The following is a 23527-nucleotide window of genomic DNA, read 5'->3' on the forward strand; positions in this document are numbered from 1 at the left end:
GTTAGTGTGCAATGTCAATTTTTGTGACCATGAGGTTTAACTTCCATGATGTGCCACAAAATTAACATGTGACCCTGGAGATGAAAGTCAAAGTTAGTGTACAACATGTCCATTTTAGTGACCATTCTGAGGTTTAACCTCTATCCTGTGACAAAATTAACATGTGACCTTGGAGATGAAGGTCAAGGTTAGTGTGCAACAATTTTGTGACCATTCTGAGGTTTAACTTCCATTATGTGTCAAAAAACAGGACCTTGGAGATGACGATTAACATTAGTGTACAACATGTTGATATTTGTGACTGTTCTGAGGTTTACCTTCCAATATGTGTCCCAAAACTCTAACATGACCTTGGAGACATACACAAACAAACAAACATACACCAATTACCATGGCTGAATATTATAGCAATACAATGAACAAAGAACAAAATTACAATCTGTACAAAAAATGATGATTTTATTTTCTTAGCATACAATCCAACATGACATTGAAATCTATAAATTAAATGACTAAAGATTGGATTCCTAAAAACAATGGTGGCATGGCTCCTACAAAGACTAGAAAAAAGTATACACAGGAAAACACAAAGTAGAAATTTAAACAAAAATGAGTGTGTTTTGAGAAAAGCTTCCCCAGCTGCAAGAATATACTCTATGGGATGACTTCTTCATTACTGAGTCTCTTCCCATATTTTAACTGCATTTCATGCATCTCTTTAAAAAAGCAAATGTATAAAGAACTATGTGATTAACTTTTTCCATGACGTCTACAATGTATCTGTTTTTAAGTTCACAACTATAGTTCTAAGGCCTGTCATGGAAAAAGAGTGAAAATCACTTTCTATACAAACTCTTCAGTCATGACAATATGTGACATAGCAAAATAATTTTTACGATTAGAAATAAAATTAAACTTAGTTGGAAAATCCCCCCCCCCCCCCACTACGAAAAGCAAATGCATTTTACAATTCAACATTTTTTTTACAGTTGTCCCAATGTGCCTAAATAATTAACCCATACACACAGCTTTAGTTAATGACCTCAAAAAATGACTTGAATCAAAATCCTGAAGTTGACCCGTGTCAGTTTTTCCCCTCCCTCTAAACTCATTACTATACTAGTGTTTATATACTCCTTTCCTTAGTTTAATACTTTTAGTTGAGTTAACCAATGACATAGGAGATTGCCATGACATGCGATGGCAAGAATACAAAGTTTGTAATTTCTGTTCAAGTGTCTACAACTAGGGTTATGCATGGTACAATCGAATCTATCTTGTGGTCTCCTATATTTAATAAATATTGTCCAAGCTGGTCTTGTTTCAAGTTGTTTCTACAAGATATGCTGCTTCAAGAAAAGAAATTGTTGACCCAATAGTCTTGATTTTAACATCTGTTCAAAGTTATAAGAAAGCTGTTTAAGTATGAAGACATTAGTTTTACTGTAAGTAATACACAGCCTCTATTGTAGGCTGGCAGGTCCACCTGGCAAGTATTCCCACCACTCTGCTTGTAAACTCGATATTATCAATTTCAGTATATTCGGCTACACCTTTATGTCTGCAACCGTTAACTATGGGATAAATTTGACAACACCTGTTAGGTAATTTGTACAAAGGTCCAATCTAACTTCTGTATATGGTCAGTATGTATTGTCACATCTGGCTAATTTGACGTAAGTCGTCGCGTGACTTACTTAAACCAATCAGCTTCCATACGTTATCCATGACAAATACTGAGTTCACACGCTGAGTGGAGTAAACACTTGCCAGGTCAACTAACAAGTCTGCTATGAAGGCTTACATCATACTCTATTTGTTTAGAAAAAGGACCAATAAACTAGGCATGCCTCAATGGACTTCAAACAAGACCATTCAGAATCAATGTTTCTCATTTGAAAGCAAAGTACAATTGATTCAAATTGTCTCCTGAACATGAGAAGTGTAACTTTTGTGTGACTTCATGTTATAAATGCAAAATATAAAAAATGGCGTGACAATGCTATCAAGGAGATTTAGGCTAGCACGACTGGAGTTGTGTCAAGTTACATGATTTATGCCATTGGCTGACATCAAACATAATTGTAATGGAGCGGTGCCTTGTAAGTGACATGGTGTCCACATCCCCAATTTTTCCATATCATTGATGGATTTTGACCAGCGATACTATTGACCGATGTTACACAATACAGAAACAGAAACTGATCTATATATAATATAATCAACCAGAGCACCAACTTTCCATAGAAATTGCATAAAGATTATGAACTGAAACCAAAATCAGGAGGGAATTATCAGTACACGTACAGAGAAATCATATCAGATTGAGATCAATTTATAATTATGATTTGAAGGGAGCTTGTGATCAGATAAATACAATGTTGTGCGTGAAAACAAAGTCCATGAAGAATCAATGCAAAACACAAAGTACAGTATCAACATGTAAAGTTTATACATACATTCTGAAAATGTCTACTACAGCAAGTTAAAGCTAACGGCCCATGCACCACACAACATTCCTCCACCCTCCCCCAACCCAAAAATGTTTCACAAGGCTCAAGAGTGGATGTACAGAGAGAAAATGTCTGACACTTTTCTATAACTGCAAGTTGAGAAGGCGGCAAAAGTCTAGTAAGTGTGGTAACACTTGGTTGGTGCATTTAGGCAGGATATATGACCCTTAGTGTGATCTTTATATGAAAGACTAACAGTATTGGAAGTTTAATGTACGTGTCTGCAAACAGATCCTTCCTATATAACAGTCACACTGTATTCACCGACTTTGGCCATTCTCAACACAATAGCACCATAACTTTAAGTTGTACTCATTGGCTAAGCACTCCACAGAAAAGAGCACTTTGTAATCACCAGACATATACTTTTGCAGTTGTTCGTTGCCCACCACAAAAAAATAGGTACATTCCTGTTATGTACTTTGTGATGCTATTTCAACAGACTTTCTACTTATCCTATCTTTGAGGTTTTCTATACTATTTTTTGTAAGTTATACAAAAAAAAAATGTTTCAAACTTGAAATATATATATATACATGAAAAGAGTACATCATGTTGGGATAATAATTCATGTGGTATGGACTTTTTATTTTGAAGGTGAAATATCTTATTTGTGATCAGATGGTTACTTTTACATCTGGCTATTAAATTGATTCTCTAAATTTGAGATATAACTTTCAGACTAATTATCTTGTGCTCAAAGAGCAAAATGGGCAAAAATTCTAGAGTGTATAATTTCAAAAATATGGGCATGTTCTCTAGTACCAAGTCACTTTGTGTATTGAAACTGAGTAATCAATGAGTGAAATTGACAGCAGCGTGCAACTATGGCCAGCAAATGTCTGTGCATACGGTGAGAGTCTAGCTTGACTATTCTTAACGTACATGTCATACAGCGAGTAAATATCCACTACTAATATGATAAGGTCTATGCAGGAGCAACCTTTGTCTCTCTATATCTTAGATCAATTATTCCCTCAGTGTACAAGTTTTTATTTCAAATCACTCATGAACCCCCCATCCCATTTCATTTTGTTGTTGTTGTTGTTGTTGTTGTTGTTGTTAACAATGTGACATTGGTGTATAATTTCAGAAGCAACAAGGAACATTAGATGAACTACCTGGTATATACTATCATTAAATAGCTTGTCTACAGCACTAGTAGTATTCCGTTTATCTCTTCTCATAGTTACAAGCATGGTATAAGGAATATCGCTAGCATCATAACAGGCTAGTCATTTGAGCAGGAGTGATGATAAATCAGAGAAATTTTCAATGACATCACAAAACATGAATGCCACATTTGAAAAGATGGATAAGCTACAATACATGTAATGCAGGAAGTAGCGGTGATTTTGTTAAAACTGCACTAGCTGCAACTGGTACATTTTTTAAAAACTGTTTTGATACACATGATTTACCCATAGCATCCCACACCCTGCACAGTATTGAATCACCTGTGGGTACACATATTATGTAGCTGTGTACGTAGTATGTTACAATATATCCAATAAAATTGATTTGCCGGTCTGCATCAAAAATCAGTGTCCCTGAAGAATCACGATTTCAACTTACTTATACTAGTACTAATATATAAAACAGACCTCTAATTGCCATGTACAATGTCTAATTATTGGTATTTTGACAATTTTCAGTGAATATATTGTTGAAAAAATAATACCCAGTCATAGCTAGTGCAAATTTAAGAGCAAGAAGTAGGTGAAATCTAACCCGGATTCCCATGTATTTTACCGAAGTTCCCTACCAAACTTTTAGTACTTGCTAAGGAAAGCTATGCAACTTTGACCAGATCATCCTGTTACCTGGGATCCTAAACCTTAGCAACAACATTGATAAGAGTATGTTAGCTGGCTTTAGCAATCTTGACACGTTAGACATATAAAGTAAGTTAGTAAAAGATGCAAGTATAAAATACACATTCTGATATTTTGTAAATAAGTAACGCTTGTCTTGGCTTCTTAAGGGTCTTTATTTTATTAGAAAAGTTCTTTTTCCCTCTAAGCATACGTGAGTACAGAAACATTTCTTTGTGAAATGGGAAACTACCACAGGGGCATTGGACAAAAAATATGTCAATTGTAGGTTCTACAAAAATGCACACACAAAAATGGCATAAACGTTAACATAATGTATAATTACTGTCTATATCATCTTGACCACGAAGAATGTGCCTTGGAGACCAATTTCTCAGTCACCAAAATCTTCCCAAACTTTGCCATATGGAAGCTTGATCCTGGTCATTTTGACATAAAGAAATTACGGAGGTTGCCATCTTATTTTCAAACAAACCGACAATCTTTTATTTTCCCATAGTTACATGTAACTTAGTATTTGGCAACCATTTTGAATTCTAAAATGGCTCTTTCGACCTCTATTTGAAAACATACATGGTGACTCCCAATTTTCTTTCTTGATCTTAACTGAGAATGGGTTGAACTTTCCTTGAACAAAGTAATAGCAAAAGTTTCTTTACGACTTATTTCGGAGGCACACACAATGTTAAGTTACAGAAAATTTAGGATTTGCAAAAAAGAAACACTTCAAATGTTTAGTGCATACGTTATGTAATCTTGAATATTGCACATCAGAACATGACTGATTTGCCTTTCAATCTAAATCTTTATTTGCTGACCAAGCATGATTTTCTGTTAACTTATATCACACTGTGTTAATGTTAGTTACTCACTGCTAACCAGTATTAACCAAGCATGACTTTCTGTAGACTCTCATCACATAATGTTAATGTTAGTTACTCATTGCAAACCAATATTAACCAAGCATAATTTTCTGTTAACTTATACCACACTGTTGGTTACTCATTGCTAACCAGTATTAACCAGGCATGACTTTCTGTAAACTCACATCACATAAGGTTAATGTTGGTTACTCATTGCTAACCAATGTTAACTAAGCATGATTTTCTGTTAACTTATATCACACTGTGTTAATGTTGGTTACTCACTTCTAACCATTACTAACCAAGTATGACTTCTGTAAACTTGCATCACATCGTGTTAATGTTAGTCACTCATTACTAACCAATGTTAACCAAGCATGACTTTATGTAAACTCACATCACATTGTGTTAATGTTACATTGTACATATATATTGAGTTTCCTGTAAAAAGTGTGGATTAACATAGTAAACCTTAGCTAACCATAATTAACTGGTATTAACTACTGTCAGCCAACCATGATTTCATGATTTTCAGTTTCCTATGTAAAGCATAGACTAACAGAGTAAACCTTAGACAACAATCAACTTGTGTTAACCTTTGTCAGCAAACCATGATTTTCAGTTTCCAGTCACACAGGTAGACTTATAATAAACAGCCATGATTGTTTCACATCAAAAGTGTACAGTAGTTGTAAACTTTGACTTGTTATACCACAATGTTTAGTTGGTAGACAACATGAATATCTACCTTTATAGTTGATCTTTTCATAAATTTCATTTCTGATGACTTTTGAGGAGTAAATTAGATTTTTTTGAAATTCCAGGACTTTCCAGAGGGTACCTATGGATCCTGTACTTCTGATTTGTGAGATTTCTAGCCTTGCATTTTATACTCTGTCCCCCCTGTGTCTTTTAAAATGCCACACACACAATTATTTGTATATTTACAATTCAATATACAATCAGTACTATTCAGGTATGTTAACTCAAAGGGACACAAGCTGAGTTTATAAGTTGAACAGTTTTTAAAGGTTACTTTTTTTATGCATATCAAAGGGTACTTACTACATTGTAGTATTCTATTTTAAGCATTTGGCAGAACTGAAACCTGGTAATCAGGTATAATACACGACCAATTTGATGACATATATTACGTATGCATGTACTAAAATAAAATGTCAAGAAAACACGCTATTACAAGCCATCAAAACTAAGAGACAGGTGACATTTTTTAATGCACATGAAGCTGTGTACAAAAGTAGTTTACATGAATTGGTTTTGCGTACATATTTCCATCTGAGTGAACTAGCTTATAAACTCTGCTTGCGTCACTTTACATGTAAAGGCAATTGTCTGAACACAAACTGGTTTTGACTTGATTTCAGACACACATAATTAGCAAACTTTTAACTAGCCAGGTTTAGCGTATTTCTGTTCAACTTGGGAGGAAAGCATCAACCCATCAAGTGTGAAGGTCATGACCCGACAAGCCTTGGTAATCACTAGTTACCATGGTAATATTTTAGTAGTATACTATAGGCACATTCTAGTCATTCTCTAGACTGTTACTATGATGAGATGGAATTGGCTTGTGGTGTTTGTGGTGTAGTCTGCTGTTGTATCTTCTCGTCTTCCTTAGGTCCGTCTTTCTGGGTGGGCATGAATGCTGTGGCATATGGGAACAACTCGTGGCATTTTCTCTGGTACTCCTCTGCAGCTGACTCTACTTTCACTGTGTCACATAGAAAGTTTAATACTTCTGTACAATTCTGAAAGGCAAAAGTTGTAAAAGGTGATTACAACACTTGGTGATCTTTCCATATCAAAAATTTACTCTCAAAAGTGAAATTTACATTGTTAGCAATGTGGAAGTCAAAACTATAATTACGACAGCCCAACATTCAAACTGAAATCTACATGTATCTATAAAGAAGAACCTGAAGAATGAAAGAAACAGGAGTCTCAACAAAAAAACAGCATATGTGCATCCATGCAAACCTATGTTCTATGTGTTTTTGATAGAGGTAGCAAGTCGGTAAAATCTGCCTGAAATCCTCACTCATTTTACAAGGGTTTCTGAACAAAATTAAAAGAAATATATATGCAAGTCTTGCCACACATCCCCTCATCTGTTACAGAGGTTTGAAAACCTTAGAAAAAAACGTTGACAAATGCCAAGCCAGAAAACTGGCAAAATGTGACAGCTCTTACCTCTAATGTCCTATCTTGTAAATCATCTCCAAGATTAGTTATTAATTCTGTAACCTTTTCTGTAAGAGATGGCTCTAATACATACAACCCTTTAGCAGCTGCAAGAAGAAAACAATATGAACATTATAACATTTCAGATCATATCGTAATTGATAATGCTGCCTTTCTGGCTATATCATTGTATGAAAGAATACCTAAACTATCTTTCTTTCCAATATCACGCTGACGTATTTTGGAACAACGTTGATTCTCAGCTAAAATAAGCTAGGGCAAGGTTAGTGGCAAAATTACATTCACAGTATATAATTGTTATCTAGTAGAAACTATGGTGAAGATACATGTCCTAAACTAGAAAACCTAACAGCATATTAGAGACAGCTCTCAGTAGACTGCAACATCACCTTGGCAAGACCAGTCACATGTTGTACTTGACACATGCATACCTATTGCCACATGTATGAGGAAATAGGCAGTATATTAATGAAGATACATGTATCTCTTGCATAGCACTCCATAAGTCCATCCACCATGCTCAATCATTCTAAGATAAAACTATTAATTATGTATTAAAGTTGTAACCAGATTCATATTGCATTGATACGCAATACAAGAGCAATGTATCACTGACTGCTTACTGTACTTGCTATCAGATTCATATTGCATTGATACGTAATACAACAGCAATGTATCATTGACTGCTTACTGTACTTGCTATCAGATTCATATTGCATACGTAATACAACAGCAATGTATCATTGACTGCTTACTATACTTGCTATCAGATTCATATTGCATTGATATGTAATACAAGAGCCATGTATCATTGACTTCTTGCTATACTTGCTATCAGATTCATATTGCATTGATATGTAATACAAGAGCCATGTATCACTGACTGCTTACTGTACTTGCTATCAGATTCATATTGCATTGATATGTAATACAAGAGTAATGTATCACTGACTGCTTACTGTACTTGCTATCAGATTCATATTGCATTGATACGTAATACAACAGCAATGTATCATTGACTGCTTACTGTACTTGCTATCAGATTCATATTGCATTGATATGTAATACAAGAGCCATGTATCACTGACTGCTTACTATACTTGCTATCAGATTCATATTGCATTGATATGTAATACAAGAGTAATGTATCATTGACTGCTTACTGTACTTGCTATCAGATTCATATTGCATTGATACGTAATACAACAGCAATGTATCATTGACTGCTTACTGTACTTGCTATCAGATTCATATTGCATTGATACGTAATACAACAGCAATGTATCATTGACTGCTTACTGTACTTGCTATCAGATTCATATTGCATACGTAATACAACAGCAATGTATCATTGACTGCTTACCTGCTATTATATGGGTTAATGATCTAGGATTACTTGTAATAAATTCCTCATTAAATTGCCTCATATCTGTATCACCTAATAATCTCTTCAACTCTTGCTGTACTACTGTGGATACAGCTTCTGGAAGACCACTTTGCTTTTCACCTGTAATACCAAAGTCACAAAGACACACAGCACTGTTAATACCAAAGTCACAAAGACACACAGCATTGTTAATACCAAAGTCACAAAGACACACAGCACTGTTAATACCAAAGTCACAAAGACACACAGCACTGTTAATACCAAAATTAAGTGGTTGCCTTGGCAACCAACCTACAAATAGCATAAGTACTAAGATCCAAAGATTACATAAAGATGACTTCAACAGTGGTAAAACCTGGAACACCGCAGTACCACCACTTACCACCATCGCCACCACCCCACCCCTCTCACACACACAGATCCATAGCAGCACCACAGCCCTTTGTACAGCATAGCCAATAGCACTGAACAAATCCTACAAAGACAGAATTGCTTGTGGATACAGTTGAAACTGGGTTGTCTGACTCTATAGAGTGAACTCTCTTGATAGATAGATAGATAGATAGATAGATAGATAGATAGATAGATAGATAGATAGATAGATAGATAGATAGATAGATAGATAGATAGATAGATAGGCACATGTAACAATAACAAAGTTAAATTTTCACCAGGTCTGATGGCATATCCAACCACTGACACCTTCTGTGTGGAAGAGTTTCAACAATTCCTACTATTAGTAGACACACAAGACAGAATTGAATACAATGACCTACCTCTTCTTGCTAGTTGGCATATACAATAGTGGAGACGTGGGTTGCCTGACTCTATGGAGTGAGCTCTCTTGATCGATTGTAACATTAACAATAATTTACCTGTGAAAACAAAACATTTCTAATATTTAAAATGCAATGTTACCAGTTTTGGGAAAACTTCTGTAGGTGTTTCGAAGTCAGGACAGTTATGGGAGTGTTCATAGACATGGACGTCGTAAGTCAAAATAGTACCACCAGAGGGCACTGTTTATCAGAGAGGTCAGTTTTGATGTTACTCACCTTTCCTTGAATAGATATCAAAAGCTAAGAGATGTGTTTCTATCTCCTGAGGTGCAAAGTTCTGTAATGGCTTCAAGAAATATATTGCCTGTTCAAGAGGGTCATCAATCTGTAAAAGAAATGTTAAAATTGTAAATATTTTCTATCAACCTGTATGAATTCTTGTCAAAAATAAGTGCATTTTTTTGGTAACTTTTGTCTCTTACCTAAATTTACATTCGACTGTTTTGCACCAAAAAATGTACATTTGGGTTTGACACAGATACCCTTGTGCAATAATATGTGTAGTAATAAAACTGCACTCACTCTTTCTAATTTTTCAGGGATCAATTCTTCTTCCTTCGGACCATCTAACTCTGAATCATGTTTATTTTTCTGTTGTTTTGACTCGGCTGCTTTCTCTTCCTCTTTCCTTTTTTCTTCTGCTTTCCTTCTCTCAGCTCTCCTCTGTTTACTTTTCAACTTTTTAAGTTCTTTGGGAGTGAGGTTTTCAGTGTCAATTTCTTCTGTTTTGTCAGAGTCTGTGACTGGGTGATCATGAAGTTGAACGTACACCTGAAATAAAGGAACAGATACTTCATGATAAAAACGTAGACTAGTTGGGTGATCTCGGAGAAAGAGCTATGTAGACTCTTTAAATATAACTTGTTCAAAAAATAACACACATGGTTTTCTAAAAAGTCACGAGTTAATACTACTACATGTCATTATGGACCACACCCACACACACTATCCTGTGTCACATCAAAAATGTGGAGTTCCCCTATCCCTTACAATGTGATGACCCATGTAACCTCAAAGCCAAATTCAATGTGTCACTGAGACTGACACACACCAATTTCTTGTAAAGGTCAAGAATTTCTTGTGCCTCTATCCCTTAAGTAGAAACAACTGAAAACAAAATCTTTTATGATTTTGACACACAACAAACTATTTTGTCTGTACTTAGAGGACAAACCAATGAGCAACATGAATTATGCCACAAATATGCCAAGTTGAACTCATTCAAACAAAAATATGAGCTTTTATACCCAGTTTGTTCTATGTCATGATAAACTTGTGTCTAAGTCATTGGTTCTGCTGTGCCTGAAACATGAGACAAAACATTCCAGATCAACATTAGTTTTCCTGATTTTTCATAAATTACGCTTGACGAAGTATAACCATATTATTCCTCAATATTCTGTCTTCATTCAGCTGGAAAATACTCGTGACTCAAGGGTTTTGTCACTACTTGTCTAAAATTTTCCTTGGCTGAAAGAAAATATTGGGGAATACTATCTAATTGTCTGCCATGAAAGTTTCGTTAGACCTCAATTGGTCCACATTTTCTCACCTCTATTGCAATTTGAGCAGCTTGAAAATAGAAGGGGTGGTAACGTATTATGTCTTCCAATCTCAAAAGTCCTACATAGGCACGAAGTGTCATCTTGCGCATACAGTATGTGTGAAAATCAAACTGGTCTTCAATAATCTCAGAAAAATGCTGAAATTGAAATGAAAAGGCTACATCAGCATGGTAAAATAACCAGAACATCTATTTTTAAAAAAGACAAAAACCCAAACATTCAGCTAATAACTGTGCACAATACACTTATTATATAAATATAGATTTGGTATCAGTAATACGGATTTTGAAAACATCAGCCACAGAATCATTTCCCCTTCATCAGACTAGCAACAGGGTGCTAAAATTAACCATATTAAAGTTCTAAAATCACCACTTTGAGTCGAGACTCTTACCTACAAGTGGCAGTAAGATGACTGTGTAACACAACATAAATTTTAAGATAATGACATATCAGAAATGGTTAATGGTCATGTATATATTTTTTCCAGAGTCAAAGCAAATCATCAATGGGACTCCAGTGCTACTGTAATAGTGTCCTATGGTAGATAGACAACGAATAGTGCCCTCTGTATGCAAATTGAAATTACTATAGGTTTAGTCCAGACAATGTGACACTGTCTCAGCCAATCACTGAAGGCTGTATGAAAACAATGTGTTAAAGTTATCATACCAGTTATTAAGTTGTTCAAGCTATGTATAGGATCACATACCCTATCAATTTCAATACATTTCTTCAGTGCATCCCCATATTTGCCAAGACGTTGATATGCGGCAGCACATTCTATTTGAAACCACATGCACTGCATTTCATTGAGGTTTTCCATGGCTGATACCCCTTCCTGAAAGAAGACAATAAAATAAGGAATGAAAGCAGACAGCACATAATCTCCAATCACATGACAACTGAACATACAAGCCCTGGTCACACTTTAATTTTTATGCAAATAAGTAAAAGGCTCAAGTGTTCTTTCAATCTCTTTTAGCATGATGTAAAACAAAATTATTTTTGAGAGGACCAAGCCAACATCATAATATGGCATCTTGACATGAAAAGTGGCAAAACAAATCTGTCTTTGGATCGTTGATATCTTCACACAAAAAACACTTAAAAATAAACATGATCATTTTCATGGCTACAACAAATGTGAGCACCAGAGTTGATAAATTTCTACTTTTGATCTATACTCTTACCCTAGTAAACTTTGCACACATCTCTTCAGCTTGTTTGGTGAGATTGGCACGAAGCATGTACTTTGCACATTTGGAGTTGATATACCTGTCGGCAGTGTCCTCTGACTGGGCTTCATCAAGCCATTCCACAGCTTGTTGTACATCTCCACCATGCTGTAAATACAAATATGACATTTGAAGTTTCTCTAAATGCTGCACAACCCCTGAAATCCCATGTCAAATGTGTACTCCTCCATATCATGTGATCATCTTATGACCAATGGATTACTCATTCAGAGTGATTATACCTGTGGGTGTAAAATCTCAATTCAAAACCTGTCAACCTGCTTTTAGAACAGCTGTACATAATTCAATGTGTCCCATGAGCCTACCAACCCTATATTTCTTCATTCTAGTGCAAAGTAGTCATATGGACTAAGATTGTATCTGAACATGAACATGAAAAATATACTAAAACAGAGGCAGAGGTGACAATACCCTCTCCTGGGAGAATATTCAAATGTATTTACCATTGTAAGTTTGACATTACCCATAAAATGTAACAGTAGTAGAATGGCTACAATGCTGGACTAGCCATTCACATCTGAGTAAATTTCACCAAGAAAAGTAGATCCACAGATGTAAAAGATAGACTACAATCTGACCTACCTTATATATTTTACCTTTGACAACAAACAATTCTATAAGAGTTGGTGTGTGTTCCAATGCAATCTCTGTGTACTTAAGTGCCTTCTCTGTTTGTCTAAGGTGGTCATAATGCTGTGCTAGGTAAAACAGAGTCCACAAGTATGCAGTGGGTGCTTCCTTCTCAATATCTGGATTCTCTGCATCTAATGAATTAAAGAACAACACATCACCACTGTTCATACTTCTGACAAAGTATTTCGTTAAAACTAGTACTTTTAATCAACAATTGAGAAATTTGAGTGCACACATCTCATCACTAATCAAAAACTAGTCAGACCTTTGGAAAAACTTTGAGTTGGGTTTTGTTGAGACATCCAGTATTTATTTGTGTTATAATCATAAACACACACACACACATACACACACACACACACACACACACACACACACACACACACACACACACATGCACTCTCACACATATGCACGCATGCACACACATGCACACACGCGCGCGCACATACACAACAATAAACTTCACTGGGTTGAGCTTGAATATGACTGACGATGCAATGAATTTCAACTAGTTTTTATGAACAAGTTACCTAAAACACGAACAATTTCTTGAACTAAACTTACATGTACATCATTACATATTCTAATTCAAAATAGTTTTATTACAATATTATCACCTTACTCTGTACAGAAAACCTTCACTAACAACACAAAGAATATACCACAAAATAAACACATGTAACATAAAATACCAACACTGCACTGAACAAAGACAACAGGGTGACGTCATAACTAATGTGACATCACCCACATATCATTAGTTTCTAAAAGAATTCGTATGACTACAGACACATGTACAAATACACTGTAGAAACTGATTCACTTTAACTTACCTGCTGGACTAAATGTACTGTACTTTTCTAGTGAGTCTAAATATCCTAGTACTATCTTCTCAATTATCTGGACTTTCTCTTTGTCTGCGTAAAGAGACTTGAGATTGATAAAGAGTGGAGGTACCCCTTTATGAAGTGTTCTCCTGAGATATTCATCTATTAGACTTTCAAATGTATCACCTGGTGGGGAAAAAAAGATTTCAAGGTCAGTCAGATAATAATCATGATAAATACAGATTTGGACCACAGTTATTTAGTTGCCAGTTGCTACCAACACAGATTTGACAAGCTTGAATGATAAACCATTGCGACAACTGTCTTTTAAACTCTTCTAAGGTGTGTTAGAGAAAGAATTTCAAATGTCTGGGATATTAACTTGACAACTAAGACACTTTTATTTAGACTTCTAGTAGCAGACTAATTACTGAGATATGTATGATATTTTTACATCTTACACAACTCTTTTTGTTACAAATTACATAAAACAAAATACAGACACTGATAGTGCACAAGCATAGAAACTGAATACATTTTATCTCACTGTGAACACAAATCAACATCCAGGGCTCGAAATTCGCGGTAGTCCCGCGTCCACAGACTACCAATGTTTGTCTCTGGGCTACCAAATAATGTGAGTGGTAGCCCAGTTGGGCTACTAAGTTTTGAATGAAACTGTGACAGCCTGACTCCGACGCCTTCCCGGGCCGGGGCCTCCGAGGTCGCAGTCCTGTGTGACGTGTTCTCGCCAAAATTAGCGTCAAAATCAGTGCGTCTTTTCCAAATTTGCATCCACACTACATGTATATCAAATGTACACGAATTACATGTACACTGTACACGTCATTCTTCCGTACATCGTATACACGGCTTGTACTTCCAAAACGTCACAACAAAACATTTATATGCAACAATATTCTGTATAGCGATTTAATGTTATCTTTCTGTACTTTCAATTTTCCATGGTAATCACTCTCTGGAAATATGATCTCCGGCCCAGGCCCTTTCGGCTCTTCTCAGAGTCGGAGTGCAGTACACTTTCGGTACAGCACTGCAATAACTAAATTCCATCACGTGAATGACAGCTTTAACTTTCAACTTGACAGGGACACAGTTGTAATGGTGTTTGATAAAATCTTATGCTGCTGATGAGAACTGTTAACTTGGTATACACCTGTCCTACAGATTCGTTTATTCTTGAACGATGCCTAAAACATTCCGTGTGTAAACCACGCTCACGCAACCACAGAGAGCATGCAGTGGTGAATGGTAAAATTCACGTAATGCATTTGATCTAGTAGTAGTAGCAAAGCTCAAAAGAAAGTTGAATGAAATGGTGACGTGATGGTTTGAATTTATCTGAGTGAAGTTTTCAGCATGGACTGTTTGCCGATGTGGTCTTAGACTCTGTTTGATTATCTCTTCGCCCATGAATGGAAGGGGCTTTGCCGTAATGGCCGTCATGTATTGATACAAAACCTGTCTAACCCGTCTGTTAATAAGTAACCAATCACGTGGATAGATAATGATAACAGCACACAGTTTCTAAACTACCCAAGATGTAGTCTCCACGTCAGGAAATAGCCATGGGGCTTATGAAACTGTTTATACGTTTTCCATACGTTGAATTATATTCAAATTTTACAGGTCTCACTGCACCAAGAGATTTAGCTAATAGATACTAGTACGAACTGCGACTACATGGCAAAAAATGGCATCCCCAATGTCAAATATGGCGTGAAATACACACACATAACGCGTTAACGTGACCTCTCAAGTTATTCAATCAATCATTGAATTCAATACATCATATAGTTACATATATACACAAACACCATTAATGTAGGAATGTATGCATATGGGCTACCAGTCACTGCTCTCGGGCTACCAAATTTAAATGATGGTAGCCCACCTGGGCTACCAAGAAAAAAACCGAATTTCGAGCCCTGACATCACTGTTGGATGAAACAAGGAAGATTCAAACACAAAACTGTTAATATTTGTGTTCACAGTGAGATAGAATGTAACATGTCATGTACACACATGTTATCAGTGCCTGTATAGTGTGCACACATATAAAATGATACATTTCATGAACGAGGAATGCCAAACAACAACAACAATAACAACAACATGCCACCTAATTGAAACTTGTCTTTCTTGTTTAGTACTAAATCTGTTTACATCATACAAGACTACATATAACACCATACCTTTGACAAAGTTAAGTGGAAGTCTTTTCGGTGCTTCGGCACGAGGGTACAATGCTCGTATCTTGGTATACAAGTCTAATCTTTCTACATCATTTTGTGGCAGCACTGCCTGCTCCAGTAGTTTATAATAACCATGATTTTCTGGATTCCTTGCTATCAAATCATAGTACAGTAATTCTGCCTCCTTCAGTTTATTCAGTTTCAAACTCAATTCAGCTGAAAGTATAAAAAAGGCAAAAAAATGAAATGTGACATGTTGAATTTTGCAAACGTGCTCATTAACAACCTCATGAGCACATCAGGGTTGATATTTGGTACTGTAATGTTATTTGTCTTGGAGTTCTTGGTCAATCTTCCCTGTAAGACTTTGACCCTTGACCCTGTCCCTTGACCCTTGACTTCAAGCCTACAAACACTTGTAAATGTAAGTTATTATAAAAATGATTTTAAAAAAGTACATCTCTCTATACTAAATTCCTTTTCATCATTCTAAAGTTGTGGTAAGTGTCAGGAAATTATGGCACGTACTAGTATCACAATATTTTTTCCATACAGTGATTGTAGTATCATTGAATAATACAATGAAGGTTTAATCCCAAGTCTTCTGCACCACAACTGATGCAGTACATTTCTTCCAAATCATGAACAAAATGTGCTTACAAGATCCGTTCTTTGTAATTAAGATGTATCTGTCACTTCACACATGTAAACCTGTCACAAAGGAACCTGGATTGTTCAGCAAGCAATGTTGACATAAAGTACTCCCAAGAGTACTCTGTTCTGGGAGACAGATCAAATATAAAAGACTTGTGATTAAATTTCCCTCGACTCTTGTTTGGCTGGTCTCACAGTAGTGTCCCCAGCAGTGAGAGTTTGGGTAACTGAGACTAGGTTCTCCCCTGTGTCTTCAAAAAACATTGCCTCCCTGTGCTATCTAGAAAACAACATTTAAAAACAGACATAAATTTCCCCCAGCTATTATTATTTTCTGGGGAGAACTCCATGATGTGTATATGATAAGTCAACTTCCTTGAAGTTTGAGAATCAAACTTACCAGCAATATCTTTGAAAGCCAGCTTATCACAAATCTGGTCTTCATACTTGTACAGATGGTCCAAGGCTTCTTGGTACTGTCTTGCCTCCCTCATCACTTCATTCTGGTACAGTAGCATTTCACTGTGTTCGTAGTCATATGGCTTAGGCTGAAATGAATAACCAACAACTTGCTGATGACATCTATGCTGCAATTCTAATACAACTTATGAAAAAAAATATGGGTGTGTTTGCTTGCTTGTGGTAAGCAGGAATGAGACAAGGTTCATGCAAAGATATACAATGTAATAAGTGCTAGTAACTTGTCAAAACACAAACACCACAGGCACCCAGATCCCAATACTATGTTTACTGATACAGCACTACACTTAATAACATTGCGTCAACAATATAAACAAACTGATACAAGCATTGTATCAACCTACATCAAAGGCACTTGCTGTTGTTTTTGTATCAGTGGTACTGTTGTGTTTATCTACGAGGTAATTTTGTCTTTACATGAAGGCTTTTCTTGACTCACTTCATTCAAGCAAAGATACTGTGTTTTTTTCATGGGTTGTATCAGTTATAAACATAGGGGTCTGAAGTTGAGCACAGAGCAGCACGTACGATTTGGAGCTACTTTAATATGTACGGTTAAATCACCCTCCACATCTCATGGCCTTGAATATAATAGGTCTTACAGTAAGTGCATGGACCTTCTTCTTACAACGAAATATTGCCTTACACTTACATGTTGGCCAAAAAATCACACCATTAGAATGACCTTATCAATATCTCTAAGAACATTATTTTTTGGCAGCCTTAAAATAGGGATACAATAAGTTAACTTACTGTTTGTGTTTTTCTGTACTCTTCAAGCACTCTGATTGCCATGTCATATTCTTTGAGTAAATCAAAAGCCATAGCATAGCCAATCCATGATACCCTCTGTGCTGGCCTCAGTTGTAACAACTGAAATCTTGTATCCTGTAAACAAAGTGCGTGATAAATTTATTGTTTCATATTAAGTATTTATGATTCAGACCAATGTCTAACCCCTCTTTCTTCCATTTATGCTTCCTCTCAGTGTTGCAGTAAAGATTACATAGGATTCATTCTTTACCTTAAGATCAAATTTTATTTAACTTGCAACAGAAAACTGTTTTTCCATTTTCATTGTGATTTATTTTGGTGCAAAAATTATTTCAGCTCCCTAAGCTAAAATACTGTAAACCTCGATATTTTCACAACTGGGAAATTTAGCAATTTCAGAGTGTTCAGCTAGTTCTCAAAGACTAATTTTCACTAATTATCAGACTGGTATATTATGCTCATGTACAAGAGAACATTTTAGTCACTACTTATGTTTGCAGTTTTGTTTCTAGTAAAATAAGTGAAAATAAGTCTGTAGCGAAAATGTCAGGTTTACAGTAACTTTACAGCAAAATCCATGCATTCACACTATACACAGTATTACCCACGTCTTATTCACTATGCACATCTTGGACTTGGCATATACGAAAGTCAAAGGGCTAACAGGAAACATGAAGTACAACAGTAAAGGCCACGGTTTCAGTTCCAGGTTATCTTATCAATGGAGCTATAAGGATTACCCAGTACTCACAATCATTTTGTTGTAGACCAACTCTTTCTATATCTTGGTCAGACAATAGTTTTTCACATTTATATTTCAATCTTAATCAGACTGGGCCTTTAACTGTTGTGCATGTTGCACAAATTGTTGTTGGCATCGATATAAAACTGCATGGTGTTAATACCTGTTAATATACTTACCCTGTATCCTTCTAAATCTCTCATTTGAATTTGTAACAATGATAAATCTCGCAAAATTTGAATATTTTCCTGAAAAATACAACATAAAATGGGAACATTTTGATACATATTATAAAACAAAAATCATGCATATCATAACACAGAGCTCATATTTTGTGTCTTTAAATACATCAATTTCATTATAAACTCAGTCTGTGTTTGACTGTGTCTCTAACAATAGTGCATTCGGCAATTAAAATAGTTGGTGACAAGAATTGTCAGGCCATGACAATGTTGCTGCAGCACTTCAGGCTAATGTTGGTGTTACAGTGACAGTGGCCAATACCCTTATTAACACTGCTTTCAAACCTCTATATGTAGACATCTCATTCCAACCAACAGTTTGCATAACACCAACACCTACATCAACATGGTTTTTACAATATTGACTGCAACATTTGATACACCAATCAACCTAATTCTAATACTGATTGTAAAAGATACATTAGTCCACCAGCGACAGTACATAAACGACTTACAGTCGGTGATGCACCGACACCAACAGTTTCTGCAGCATTGACTGCAACAGATGTTGTGTAAGTACACCACTCAACTAAACCCCAATACTAGTTTTGTCACAGATACACCACCAACAGCAACATTGATTACAAATGTATATCAACGACTTGCAGTTTGTGATACACCAACACTTTATCCATTATTGACTGCAACAGATGTTACGTAGATGCAACATTTGATACACCAATCAACCTGTTAAATTCTATTAAATACTGACTGTACGAGACAAATAACATGTACCACTACAGTAAAAGTATATCACTGAAAAACATTTGGTGTATCACAACTGTCATTACTTGTGTACATCATTGGGTGCAACAGATGTTATGTCACTCAGTACATCATTAGTATAGATACATCAAACATCAAACACTTCAAATACTGACTGTAACAGATACACTACTATAGTAACAGTACCTGTATCACATGATGAGTTAGTAAATTACTAAAAAAAAAGTTTGTGTGTCACGAACTACATTAGTTTGTACATCACTGACCGCAACCAAGGTTATATCACTCAACACATCAAACACTTCAAATATTGATTAACACACACTACTACTATAGTGACAGTCCTATACCACAACATGAGTAAGTTAATGACTATCAGTTGATAACGCAAACGGTAATATCATTGGCAACAAAAATTGTGTGACACTTGATACACCAATGAAAACAGACCGCCAACAATCCAGTGACATCTATGCATACTTCTGCAGTTGGTGTATTGATGACAGAGAAGCATTTTGTAATAAAACATACAGCGTATACATATCTTGCAAATGTAATTTTACCTTATCCCATTTGGTGTAAGGATAACAGAGAGGAATTTATAAGTACTGTACCAAACACTATTTTACCTTATCCCATTTAAGCGCATTCCGATAGCACTTGATAGCTTCATCATATTTCCTATCAGACCGCTGTAGTAAGCCGTAGACATGCCAACAGACATGACTTTGTAAATCATTACGCAGACCTCTTCTGACATGTTCATATGCATCATCTTTCCTCCCTAGGCAATTCAAGGTTAAACCTTTCATAGCCAAAGTCTCTGTAATACACAATGTACATTGTAAAAGTGTTAATCTTGTATCTCTTCAAATTAAATGTCAGATCAGTTACTTTGATGTCAATCTTAGCACAGGAATTTCTTGGCTTTATCTTTGCTTTTGTCTGCCACCATATGATTGGTGTCCCATGAGCACTTCTTGGAATCATTTTTTTTTTTTTCAAATCTAAAGCCATTGTGCAAATTTTCTTTTTGAAAATGACTACACAGTTAGTAACTGGGATGTGTGGCATATCAAATCAAGAAAAACTGAAAACAAGTTAAATGCCTTCCATCTATTGTTTCTAAAATACAATGTATACTTCCAGCATTTATTTGGACTTGTTCAGATATTCAAGTGATATCGAAAATAAATGTGACTCTTTGTTTTATGTAGGCATATAAAAATAAGCATGAATAATATGAATGTCGTATATTTTTATGTTTTACGGACAAGCACAGTTACTGAGTAGTTTATTGACTTTTCAGAATATATCACCAGTCCCTTACAATTTCTCATCCAATACACCATTTCTCAGATCCTACAAATTTTCCATCATTAAAGAAATAAACCGAACTATTTGGCCTGGTTGTAAATGACACAAACTTCACCATGAAATGTTTGGAAATGATGATTCTTCAAAGGAGGACAAAGTTACTGAACTACCATGGATATAATAGCAAGTCTTCAAGCTAATTCTCAACAGCTGTCTCTAGTGGCCAAAGAATATATAGTCTTTTGTCTTTACAATTATCATATTCAGTTATATTCATGACATTCACACCTTCTAAATACAAAATCAAACTACTTACCTCCATGCTCACCATACTTTGGGTTAGAAAGAATTTGCTTAGCAAACTTCAATCCATTTTTGTACTGTTTTTGTTCATAACATTTCTGTTGACAAAAGAAAGGTTGAACTCTAGTGAAGGGAAGACAATTTTTGCATTCAAATTTACAAACCTAACTTTGTATATACAATTATCTATACATTCCCCCCCCCCCCCCCCAAAAAAAAAGACTGTTCTCATTGCCATGCTCCTGCTCCAAAGTGCAACTCTTAAAATTCATTTCCCACCTTCAAGTTGTTCTTACAACTGTGCATCACGATCTGTGTAGGGGATCTGATTTGCAATTTAATGACCTTCTGAATTATTACTCAGTACCACCATGAATTTATTAGGCATCACACAATACCACCGACAGGTTAGGTCTAAAACCTAGTTCCAGTGAAAGTTAAGGTAATAGGCATTAGTCGACATATAATAACTAGGTTCCTACTATGACAGCAACAGGATCCTCAGCAATATGCAATCAAACCACACACTGTCCACAATAGCATCATTTTCTGACCCATTTAGAGAAATTTTCAGGCCTTTGTAGGGCATTTCACACTATAACTTATTTAATTTACATGTTTTTTGTTAAGCAAATTTCAAACAACACTATACTTTTCATGGGGGAGGGGGCTTTCCTATTCTGTAATCTGATTAACAGAGAGAGTAGCTGTTACATCAAACTTAGTAGTGGGAGAACCTTACATACATGTATATCTGCAATGTTTCTATTCAAGGAGAAGCATCATAAACTGTACATGTATTTTCATGTACCTTCGCAAAATTCTACCAGTGCAACTCATTCTTGCAATGTGCAATATTTATAATATAGTGACTTTGTATGTTGTACATGTGGCAGTGAAAATTATGTGCAATCATATTCATTTTAATGGCATAAATACTAAATTTGAATAATTATTTTTTCTCTTTCTCAATGTAAATAATTTTGCACTGTGAAGACAGTATGATATTACTTATATTTTAACTTTACAAACAAAAATCTTTTCCTAATCATGATTATATCATTGTTAATAAATTAAATCCGGAAGACAGCATCACTGTCAGTGGAAATGACATGTTATATGTATTCACATGGAAATTCTATGCTAAAATTCAAGTCATGTTTTATTAGTTCCTACAAATAGATTTGAACAAAACTTCTTCTTTTTTTAAAGGAACCTGGTTTTACTTCACATCAAATGATTGGCATTTATGATGTCGAAGATTGATTGTCAATGTAATGTGAATTTGCGATCTGACATCAAATATTCACCTCCAAGTTCTCGAGTTGGAATTTCCTGCAAACTCCTCACCAATTTTATCAACCCATTTTATGGTTTCGTGTCATCTGCAAAACCTGATCAAATTTCTAGCAAAAATATCAAAATTACAAGCAACAGACGTCAAATGGCCTTCCTTTCGGCACTTTACAGTCATGTGTGTCATGCTTGTGCAAAACTGCTCATGTCATGCATGTTTTCTCTCAAATTTCTGAATCACTCTTTAGACTCTCGCGGGCGCAAGTTTCTAATTACCTACCAGTATTCGCTTGAATAGGGTGTTTTCCTTCGGAGGCAGAGGTTGCGACGAAGGCATGACGTACCATATACACTGCTGAAATTATTCGCAAAATCTATGAAATTACTGAAATTCCTCTTTCCAATCCACACACCGCGTGGTTGAAAAATTCAAGATGGCTTCAACGTGAAGCGCATGCGTGTCGCCCTCAATTTCTTCCCTCGTTCAAAAAATATTTTTACTTCCTGTACCATCTATTTCAAACAACGGTTAATTGTAATATTGAATTAAATCAAGCTAAGCTTTTATATTTTAGTACACAAAAAATCTTTATAATCTTTACACCTATTTCATTTTTAAATTATTCATTAACAAGAATTAACTTGTTTCGAACAAGCCTGGGGAGTAAAGAAGTACGAACAGATGTCTGACAGTACTTCCTGTCGAGAAGAAGACGAGTATAAAGTTGGCGTCAGATTCAGATTCAGATTCAGCTAGCGTCATATTGAGCGTCAGATTCAGCGTCAGATAGCGTCAGCTAGCGTCAGATCCGAAGACACCCGACGGACTC

General features: G+C 35.6%; 1 protein-coding gene across 1 annotated transcript; it reads right to left on the reverse strand.

The window, feature by feature from the left end:
• Positions 1–462: 462 nt before the first annotated feature.
• LOC144439534 (N-alpha-acetyltransferase 15, NatA auxiliary subunit-like) lies at positions 463–23116 on the reverse strand. The gene is made up of 18 exons (XM_078128839.1): positions 22978–23116; positions 21415–21499; positions 20411–20604; positions 18993–19061; positions 18051–18185; positions 17218–17365; positions 16164–16379; positions 13954–14133; positions 13067–13248; positions 12419–12571; positions 11938–12066; positions 11213–11362; positions 10183–10431; positions 9877–9985; positions 9598–9696; positions 8798–8941; positions 7423–7520; positions 463–6980 (listed from the first exon to the last, which is right to left on the reverse strand). The coding sequence occupies exons 1-18, from the start codon at positions 23032–23034 to the stop codon at positions 6780–6782; spliced, it is 2598 nt and encodes an 865-aa protein (XP_077984965.1). The 5' UTR covers positions 23035–23116; the 3' UTR covers positions 463–6779.
• Positions 23117–23527: the final 411 nt, after the last annotated feature.

This window comes from Glandiceps talaboti, chromosome 8 (assembly GCF_964340395.1).
Source record: "Glandiceps talaboti chromosome 8, keGlaTala1.1, whole genome shotgun sequence".
In the NCBI taxonomy this organism is placed as follows: Eukaryota; Metazoa; Hemichordata; class Enteropneusta; family Spengelidae; genus Glandiceps; species Glandiceps talaboti.

Coding starts and splice junctions, on each gene's coding strand:
- LOC144439534 (XM_078128839.1), bottom strand. CDS start 23,034: ATGCCTTCGTCGCAACCTCTGCCTCCGAAGGAAAACACCCTATTCAAG. Junction 21,500..22,977: donor CCCTATTCAAGCGAATACTG/GTAGGTAATTAG, acceptor TTTTGTCAACAG/AAATGTTATGAACAAAAACA. Junction 9,986..10,182: donor TCCCTGAAAAATTAGAAAGA/GTGAGTGCAGTT, acceptor TTTCTTTTACAG/ATTGATGACCCTCTTGAACA.